Raw genomic sequence first — 10796 nt, 5'->3', positions numbered from 1 at the left:
CGATGACAGACTTACGTTGGTAGTAACAACTGCATTTCAATTCAAAGTATTACAGTATTTTCACATATGATTTCAATTTGAATTATTCATTGCCGGGTTTCAGTTCCAGACTTCGTTGCATATTAATTCCATAAGTGGTTTATGCACCCAATATTATTAGTCGGTTGTCAGCAATCCAGCTTCTTTCTGCATACCATATCATATGGGGCCACAGCAATTTTATAACAACAAGACTTTATGAACTGGTGCTTATAGTAAATGACATTTTAATGTTCTATAACTCAGTAGACTTAGACTTAGTACCGTTTGCCAATAGAGATGTTTTCACTCTTTCTAAAAAAAAGGTCCAACTTTTTATATTATTAAACATAAGAGAGCGGGAAAATTGTTTGTCAAAGTGGCACTTACCTCACATCAGTCTAGCAACTTAAAATAAACAAAAAAATTAATTACTAGATTTAAAAACATAAATGAACAAAATGTTTAACCTTCGTTACTGTCGCTTGCAGCACCATTTCACTTTCTCCAATAGATCTACAGTAGTTTATTTTAACCCTTCATCTGTCGCACTGCAGGACTGTAAGCTGCAACACAGTTACAGTTTTAAAAATATTTGTAAAATGCTAGCCCTTTTCATTTTTCATTCTACTTCAAGTTTCTTACATTTCGTTTCCTTCAACCTCTAACTGGTATACTGCTAGATTTGGGTCTTAACCCCCCCCTCACACGCACACAACCTCCCCCCCCCCCCACACACACACACAGGCACGCACACACAATAAGCATTATTCTTCTTTCTTTGCAATCCCATCTTGTCCTTTTACTTAACTCGCAGTTAATTAAAGTAAACCCTTGGTTTGTTGATATAGTAAGAAACCCGCCGTCCAGAAAATAACGTGGACACTGCCTGTTACATACAGTGTACGTTTGTGCATGGGAATTAATGTACTACCTTTTGGACCTTGGTTATTGTTTGGGGAAAGTGAACGTATTTGCAATAGTTGAGATGTAACAGTGCTGGCCGTAAAATTACAATTATGTTAAAATGGCCTTTTGAGATCTCTTGATGATGGCTTAAAATAAAGAGTTATTGCAATGATTTTTTCTATAACCAATTATGTGTTCAAAAAGTACCTATTTTTAGCTGTTACGATGGGTCATTTGCAATTAAGGTCATAAATATGATGCACTAGCTCTTTATGTCAATGATTTATGGTGAATATGATATTGGTATATAATTCCTACAACATATGTCTTCTCTTCTAGCAGGTTCTTCCAAGCAAATGTTCTGAGAAAAAATGTTTCAACCATTTTGCTTAAACAGGCTTTTGTACACATTTTACTTATTTTTGTTAATGCAATGAAAAACATATTTGATAAGGCCAAATATTACTTTGAAATCACCTACGTGATAATAAGATGAATTTACCATGTTATGACTTAAACATAATAAAGGAGTTGTGCACATGTAACCATTATTAATTATGCTATGGTATTTATAATCATGAGCCCCTAGGTGTGTCCTAATTTTTGTAGTGTCCGTACCCCCCCCCCCCCCCCCCATCTGTTTTATTTAGGAATCACATCATATTTTGTCTGATTTTATTATTTTATGTATGTCCACACTGACATTTATTTTTCAGGAAGAAAATAGCACATTACCCCTTATTATGAAAAGATATGCAAGAATTTGGTGCAAAATGTAGTGTCCGTACCCCTACTGTAGTGTCCGTACCCCCAAGTTATACTTTAACTATTGGATAACTGGCTACTTATCAATGATGATAAAATTTCAAAATATGGTACAAAATATTGTTCTGGATTGTATAAAATGCATTCATGTCCTATGATGTTTAGAAAAAACTTTGTATATAAATGTATATTTGATAAAGTGATACTATATCAATAAGAGTCAGGCAAGACATTTTGCAAATAAATAAATAAATAAAAATAAATAAATAAAATAATATCAGTAAAGATGCTACTCTTTGCATTCAAAATGAACAATATTGCTTCCAATATATTGCTAAATATAGCTAATTCCAAAATAATAAATTGTATATGGATTAATATTCTATGGATTAATGTATATGATATATTTTGAGGGGTTACGGACACTACAATTCATAAATAATTAACAGAACTATATTTATAATACTCTCAGTGGATAAAGTATCAAACATGGATGACAATGAACAAAAGCCAAATAGGAAAAGAAATAGGAAACCTGACATTTTTACTGTCAGCAAAAATAATTTGAAAAAAAATGTCAAAGAGCTAACAGTCATGCTGAAGCACGTAAGGAAGATGTTGAATGCACGTAACATAGCAGAGCAGAAAAATGAAGAATCATCCAAGGCTGGCCCAGCAAGAAAGGCTAAAGATGAGAGAAGAAATAAGAACATATAAGAACATATAAGAGAGTCAAGGAGAAGCATAAACCCAACAATCCTGAAAACAGCAGAGCAAGAGGTGCAAATTAACGAGAAATGAAAAAGAAGAAAAGACTCAAAAAACAAGAATCAAGACTGAAACAAAAATCAATCAATCAATCAATAAATAAATAAATAAAAAAGACCAAGCAGCAGAAAGAAAAAGTTTAAATTAAAGTCTGGTGAATGAAAGTTAATACATGTACTTGTATCCTTTTGGTTAAAGTACTGTTGTTATATATTTATTTTGATATTTTTAGAATGTTGGCAAAAATAACTGGTAAACAATATGATATTTCAGTTACAAAAGCATCAATTACTTGCATGTGTAGTGTCCGTACCCCCAAATCTTAGCCTAAGAGGCATTCTGTTAATTTGAACATAACACAAAAAATAATTAATATTGTGTTCTAAAAATGTTGGATGTCATAGTTAAGATGTTATTCTTTTTATCTGTTACAAAATTAAACAAATGCATCAGAGTTCATTTTTCTCTCAATGTGACCCCTATTTTGTACCCCTGATTGTGAAACAGCCGATTTGCTGTGTGACTTACTTCAAAGATATGGAAAGTAAACTATAAGGCTTTTTATTATTATAATTATTATTGTTATAACTGTGGATCAAGAGGTTTGCTTTTATATGGATAAATGTATGATAGTGACATGTGGTGAACAGAGTGGTTGAATGGCTAAAAGTTGAATATTCTTATACAATCCTGACGTCTCGAGATCTTTAGCTTGGAATGTGAGCAAGATGTGATGTTGAATTCAGCAGAGACGTAGAATGAGAGGGTTACGTGGTAGAATGTTTTGTCACAATTTAAAGTCCAATAACGTGGAGAAGCATTTTGAAAATATTTTTCTCCAGTTTCTTAGAATAAAGGTTCTTTTTATGGACCACAAATACAGAGTTGTTGTTATTATTTGTTCGGTTGAGGGTGAGAGTTTAAGAACAATTTTATATATTTGTTTGAAATTGTTTCTGGTACACTGGTTAACTGTGACTGGTAATCGTTAAGGGATTTTATCAGCATTTTGCTAAAAAAAAAAAATCCTGCTGGTTTTCCTTGCGATGTGGTCTGAATGGTGGGCAGGTACCCTCTATCGCAGCCACAGATATGTGTCCAGTTTTAAAAGTGATGGGACTGTTTTTGCTGTGACCCAGTAATTACGTAGCTGGTTATTGTTTGCATAACTACTCAGGCACTGTCACTTTAACAGGCCCAAGTCAAGCCCCCTTGACAGCAATGAAGACAGGCGATTGTTCTGATCTTTTAAAATCACTTGCTCTTCTGTGACAAATATAAAGAGCCCCTTTTGAAAAGCTTGTTACTTCAGAGCATTCCTTCAAACCACGTGCCTTGTTTCAGCAGACATCTCAGCCAAGACAGGTAGCCCTACCTCTGCAGAGGGGACACAACGTCATTTGCGCGCTGGCAGAATTGGTTGCTGCCATCTGGCCAAAAGTCACAGGGTGGCGTTACAGAAAAGTGCACATATTGAAATCTGCAAGCCTGGTGATGGGTAAACTGCAAGAATGATTTGCTGAGATCTTTATTTCATTCATAAATGGAGAATTCTAATATAATTCTTTTAATTTGGATTTAGTTGCTTGATATTATTATGATATATAATAGATAAGTTTATAAAAGGGCAATCGTCAAAAAATATATGCCAATAACTTTTCAGCTTACTCGCCATTCAGACCACCTAGAACGACTGGTCCAAATCAGGATTCACTAAAATTTGATAAGACTGGACATTTTCCCCAGTTGCATTGATAATAGCAGGAATGTCATAGATTTATATCAATGCAATTTCTTTATCTTAATCAGCATACCAGAATCAGTACGACTGTCTTCTTTATGTTCCATCGGAGTTTCACAATATTCTTTTTAAAAACCAGAATTTGATTTTCATGCAGTCACTATTTTCACAAAATAAAATATATTCACTAGATGCAACCGACATTCATCTCAAGGGTTAATTTTTCCTGCAGTGCTTCAGCTACAGCTTTCAGACCCACATAAAGATCTTTGCCTACGAGTGGGATGAAACGAGGGGGAAGCTCGAACTCAAAAAGGCTAGTAAACCTTCTCGTACTGGGACTCAATTCTACAGTGTAGGAATACTTAATACCCGCTTTAGCTTTAGCCCAGTCGTCAGAGCCTCCAGAAGCAGCACCTAAAAAAAATAAGAAAGTGGAAGAGAGATAATTTCTTATGACAGAGATTTCAAAATAACATGGTGAATTATAGCACTAATGTTTTCGTGGCATCATTATCTTTACAACTTCAGATACTTAATCTATTAATTAGACCATAAACACCACTTTTATTTTTTTTTCGGAAATTTGTAAAGACAAATGGAAATTGTTATTTAAGACTGGCACCCACAGTTAAATAAGAAGGGTGAGGGGTGGAGGAGAAAATGGGGAACCCTGGAAATTTTTTAGCAAAAATTAAGGGAGGTTGGGGGTAAATTGAAAATGACAGATGGGGTGGGGGTATCGAAGAAGAGTCATGTTGGCTACACAAACATATGAATTCACGTTTTTCATCATTCAACTAGTACCGCCTCCGGATATTGAACCAACAGCTGGAGTAAGCGCATTCGTATGGAAAACCCTCCAAAAATGGACACCACCACCAGTTTTTTGCTTGACAAGCTCTATAAAATGCAATCAAAAAGAGTTCTCAAAATATGCAAAAATATATATAACTAAAAATGGTACAATCAAGCAGATTTTTGAATTGACCTGCATTTTCCTAACATTGATCACTCCTGTGATTCTCTAGACAATAAGCCGCCTATGGGTTTTCCTTGAAATGTGTTGTCAGTGTTGTATAAATTCTGACAAAAGAGAAAACCTAGGGACAACACTGAGCACGTCTCTACTAGTTTTGAAGATATGAGGGGCCAGAAAATATGCAAAGCTCAGTTCATGGTGAAAAAATAGGTCAAAGGTCAATTTCAATATCAAAGTATATGAAGTTCAATTTGCCATTTTTGGAGATTTAAAGAACAGAAAACACGCAAAAAGCAGTTCATCATAAAAAGTAGACCAAAGGTCAATTTTAAAGTCACAAATAGATGGCTAGTGTATGACTTCATATTCAAGTTCATCAGCAACTTTGGGTGCATCTCTGTCGGTTTTTTAGATATAAGGGATAGAAAATTTGCAAATATCAATTCATGGTGAAAATTAGGTCAAAACTTACTTTCAGGGTCACAGTTAGATCACTTCCTATTCATGTTCAATACTAACTATGGGCGTATCTTTGCCAGTTTTGACATATAAAGACCAGAAAATTTGCAAAGTGCAGTTAATCATGAAAAGTAGGTCAAAGGTCAATTTCAAGAACACAGATTACCAGTATATGATTTCCTATTTAACTTCAACAGTAACTATGGACCTAACTCTGCCAGTTTTGGAGATAAAAGGGAAGTTCATGGTGAAAATGAGGTCAAAGGTCATTTTTAGGGTCAAAGTTAGATTGCCAGTATATGACTTCCTATTCAAGTTTAATAGTAACTATGTGCATATCTCTGCCAGTTTTGGAGATATAAAGATCAGAAAATTTGCAAAGTGCGGTTTATCATGAAAAAAAGCTCATAGGTCAATTTCAAGGTCACAGTAAGATTACCAGTATATGACTTCCTATTCAACTTCAATAGTAACTATGGACCTATCTCTACCAGCTTTGGAGTTAAAAGGGAAAGAAATTTGCAGAGTTCAGTTCGTGATAAAGAGAAGGTCAAAAGTAAATTTAAAGGTCACACTTAGATTGCCAGTATATGACTTCCTAAGCAAGTTTAATAGTAAATATGTGTGTATCTCTACCAGTTTTGGAGATACAAGGGACGGAAATGTTGCAAAGTTCAGTTCATGGTGAAAAGTAGGTCAAAGGTCATTTTTAGGGTCAAAGTTAGATTGCCAGTATATGACTTCCTATTTAAGTTTAATAGTAACTATGTGCATATCTCTGACAGTTGTGGAGATATAAAGATCAGAAAATTTGCAAAGTGCGGTTCATCATGATAAAGGGTCAAAGGTCAATTTCAAGGTCACAGTTAAATTGCCAGTATATCACTTCCTATTCAAGTTCAATAGTAACTATGAACCTATCTCTGCCAGTTTTAGAGATAAAAGGGAACGAAAATTTGCAAAGTTCAATTCATGATGAAAAGTAAGTCAAAGGTCAATTTAAAGGTCACACTTAGATTGCCAGTGTATGATTTCCTATTCAAGTTCAATAGTAACTATAGGCGTTTCTTTGCCAGTTTTGGAGATATAAGGGACTTAAATGTTGCAAAGTTCAGTTCATGGTGAAAAGTAGATCAAAAATCAATTTCAAGGTCACAGTTAAATTGCCAGTATATGACTTCCTATTCAACTATCTCTGCCAGTTTTGGAGATATGAAGGACTTAATGTTACAATTATGGAGTTACAATAATGTGCCATAAATTTCCTACAAAAGAAATTATTTGAAATAAAGAATAGGTCATTTTGGTTGAAATTCTGGAAATGGTAGGTGCTCAGAAGTTCAAGATGTTCAAATTTCATGAATTAATGTCATTTTTGACCAGAAGTTGTCTGCCTCGCCAAGCTCTATGTTATATTTTCCAGAGGTTTTTTTTTACATATTACCGTATTGCACATTTTGCTTGCACCACCACAATGTACTTTTTGATACAGCCTTACTCGTAAACCGCATGGAAATTTAAAAAAAAAAAAAAAAAAAAAAAAAAAAAAAAAAAAAAAAAAAAAAAAAAAACGGAAACCACTTTCAGTGTTCGGCTTGACATGCTCTACAAAATGCAAAAAAGAATAGATCTCTAGCATTAACGGTTCCGAATTAGAGACAGTTTTCAGTTTCGGTATCTTATGGCCGCTACTTCCGTGAAATAGCACCAATTGACCCCAAACTCACTGAGATGAAAGATGTCATGAAAGGTAACACTTGCCAATAATATTATAGGTTAGGTCTGTGTAGTTTTATGAACATCAGCGTAAATAAATTTTTTTTTCGTAAAAAAAATCGTTTTATTGAAAATTTCGGCCCGTTTGGCCTTGAAATTAAGATCAAAGGTCAAATCCAAGGGCATATTTGAAATCTCCACATATGACTTTCGGTCAGCTGTCTATATAGAAAATTTTCCCATAATTCATTCGGTATGGTAGATAATTAGCATTAAATTTTGCTTATTTTGGACAAGGGTGCATTGCAATGAGCGACACACCTAGACCCCAGCACAGACAAAGCCCAGATTTTACGTGGATCGAGTTGAGATTATAGGTGACCTAAAGCACAGAGATGGGTACACAGGGCCTTGTAGTCTAGGAGGAGAAGCGGTAACGGTAATGGCGGCAGCGATACGGACGGGACTAAAACCACGTGGTGGTACAACTAAGTTTTTCTTAAATTTCTAATAAAATTTGCAAGAGTAATACATTTTTTAAATGTACAGACACCGATGTCGCTGTGCACTTTCACCAATAACATGATAAGTGAAAAATGTATTCCCGAAAAATCAACAAATCAGACTCGTTTTTTAAGCTAAAGTTGTATTTTAGTCCTATGTTTCTTTCTTGTAAGTTTGAGAAGTGTAAGGGGGATGGTTTTCCTTAAATGGTCACTATGGCAGCAGTTTTCCTTCAATTTTAATGCAATATTATATAATGCTTTTACAGCATAATCGTCACCAATATGGGCCATGTGTAAGATAAGTGTGCGCACTAAACATGTTTTACCCTCTTTAAATAAAGTTTATTATTATTAATATTTAATTATGCACTGCAGGAAACAAGGGTATTTAGAAAATGTGACTAGCAAAAGTCTTCAGACCCATAGGACTTCACAGTCAAACCATGAAAACGCCAAAATGTAAACAAGAGATAACTGTACTGAAATGAGTTTTTTTCCCTTTTGAACTGCCTCCATAATGACTATTTATTTGTAGAGAAACCATATCAGTTACTTTTCTTAAACTTTACTGGAAATAAACATAGGACTAAAACGAAGCCTGAGTTGGAAAAGCATTTTAATTGGCTTCTTTTTCTGTTGTACATTTTTGTGATCTTTCACATATTGGCATTTTCAATGCGGGACATAGAACTCCCACAGGCATGAAGCTCAGTGGCAATCAAATTTTCTAAACGTCCATGGTATTAATGGTAGATAATTAAAAATTGGTGGTAATTATACAGTTAATCATTAAGTAATATTGCACCAAATTTGACAAAAACCTACTTCGTGCACTACCACCACTAACGTTTTGAAAATTAAACTGTGTTATTTATTATTTTTTAACTTACAAGAATGATTCCTAGGATTGACATAAGCTCAAATTAGAAAACCATCTCTCTTTGATTATCATTTTTATTAAATTTGTGCAATTTTTGGGGAAATTTTCATTTTTCTCATTCTGGCATCTTCAAAGTGTGAACTTGAACTCTCGTGGGCCTGAATCTTTTACTTTCATCGGTATTACCTGTTCTGCATAATAAAAAATGGATGCTGACTTTGCAGTTAAGCATAATGTATCATTGCGTCATTACAGTATCCAATTTTGTGCATTATTACTTTCTGCTTTTCATCTGTACATTTGACAGCTTTGCTTCCTTGTTTACACTTTCTTTTCAAGTATAATATTAAATTAAGCACTACATGGTATAGTATGTTTGACATTGACCTGTTTGTTAAATCTTTCATGATTTACATACAGTTTTATACATACAGCTTATATTTTTCATCTTTCTTTTCATGCTATTATTTTTCTTTAATAAGAATGAATGGAATAAATTCTGTAGTATCTAAAATTAAAGAACCCACATGAGTGGAGTATTTTTATCTTTATTACCTACTTTTTATGCCATTATTTTAGATAATTTACAACGCCTGGAACTTTTTCATTGGACAGAGCAATTATAATAAAATGTCAATGCTTATCCCTTTTATGAATTACTCTCTGAATCACCACGAGAACTCTCATCAGTTTCTGCTGGTTGCGCCTTCTCAAATTTAGAAAGGAAGGCAAACAATATCACCTGTTTATACTTTGCCTCTTTAATTAACACTGCAGTCTTACTAGGATACAAGAGTTCTTAGATCCTACAGTCATATAAAGTGGAACTTTCTGTTTTTGAATATCCTAGCTCTTTAACTTCAGGCAGTACGCATTCACTAGCATATCATTAATAGACTATAGTTCCAAACCATAGTAAAATATTAAATTTCAATGTTTCTTTCATTTTTATTGAGTATGGGGGGGGGGGGGGAGGGGTGAATCTTTCTATGAATTTAAAAAGGGGTACTGAAAAAAAAAGTGAATGTTTTCAAGGGTGGTCTCGATTTTTTTTATTTTGTATCACAGGAATTTTCCTCTCCACCCCCCTTCGAATTAAATAATTCCCGGTTCCTTACCAAAAATTTCAAAACTACTTATACAATTTATCAATGAGATTGTGAGTGGTTCCAAGGAATTTTATTAGTCACTGTTTCTAGTGATGTTAACCTCTTACTTATGAACGAAGAGTTATGCAAGACAGCAACGTTTCGCTCTTGTCTCAAGAGCCTCGTTTTGCTGAAGAGCGAAACGTTGTTGTTTTGCATAACTCTCCGTTCCGAAGTAAGTGATAAACACTCTACTAGTACAGTATTTTTTTTTGTGTGTGTGCGTGTGTGGTATATACATACCTAGCATTCTCGCAGCAGATCCAGTCTCATATACTTCGTTTCCGACAGCAGATATGGCAGCTGCGGCTATTTTGGCGATTCTTAGCTGGAATGGAGTAATACAGTCTTCAATCTGTTTTGGGGTTTGTTTAGGGGTACCGGAGGAGAGAAAATTCATCAGAATTGTGCCGGAAGTGACGTGTAGTGGTAATTTTTAGCTGGAGGTGAACGGGAATAAAGTCGTGGACTCGGAGAAAAAGCAGTTTTTCTAACAACACGATAAGATAACAATTTATCTTTATGCATTTTGAGGAGATAATACTTGCAGAAATAATAGGAGCATGGTATGAAAACGTGTCACGAATTTTAAGGGTGAAAATTTGTGCTTAATTTGCAGACAATTTGTTTTGAAATATATGCTGCATCCTCTTATTACCTAGTTTTTGAGTCACTGTAGAATGAAGATGTAGACTGGTAAAAGGAAATCAAATGGGATTACCGGAATTCTCGTAAATGAGAGTTAAATCAAGTCAGAATTTGAGGAGAGAAGGGTAAGAAATAATGGTAGACAAGTAAGTGCGCAGCAAAAAAATGACGACCAGTCACAGATCAGATCACTGTGTCTTCCTGTACATACCAGAAAGATACAGCGACATTACGTACTTTTGTTTGAGGGGTTTTT

At 34.4% G+C, this 10796-nt stretch overlaps 1 protein-coding gene across 1 annotated transcript; it reads right to left on the bottom strand.

Moving 5' to 3' along the window:
- Nucleotides 1–3898: 3898 nt before the first annotated feature.
- LOC147762728 (carboxypeptidase B-like) lies at nucleotides 3899–10292 on the bottom strand. The gene is made up of 2 exons (XM_087011519.1): nucleotides 10136–10292; nucleotides 3899–4618 (listed from the first exon to the last, which is right to left on the bottom strand). Exons 1-2 carry the CDS (start codon nucleotides 10290–10292, stop codon nucleotides 4389–4391), a joined length of 387 nt encoding a protein of 128 aa, XP_086867645.1. The 3' UTR covers nucleotides 3899–4388.
- Between the last annotated feature and the right edge of the window lie 504 nt (nucleotides 10293–10796).

Source organism: Lingula anatina, chromosome 4, assembly GCF_051362555.1.
Source record: "Lingula anatina isolate TDL-2025a chromosome 4, LinAna3.0, whole genome shotgun sequence".
Classification (NCBI taxonomy): domain Eukaryota; kingdom Metazoa; phylum Brachiopoda; class Lingulata; order Lingulida; family Lingulidae; genus Lingula; species Lingula anatina.
This window is presented reverse-complemented; position numbering and strand designations above follow the sequence as displayed.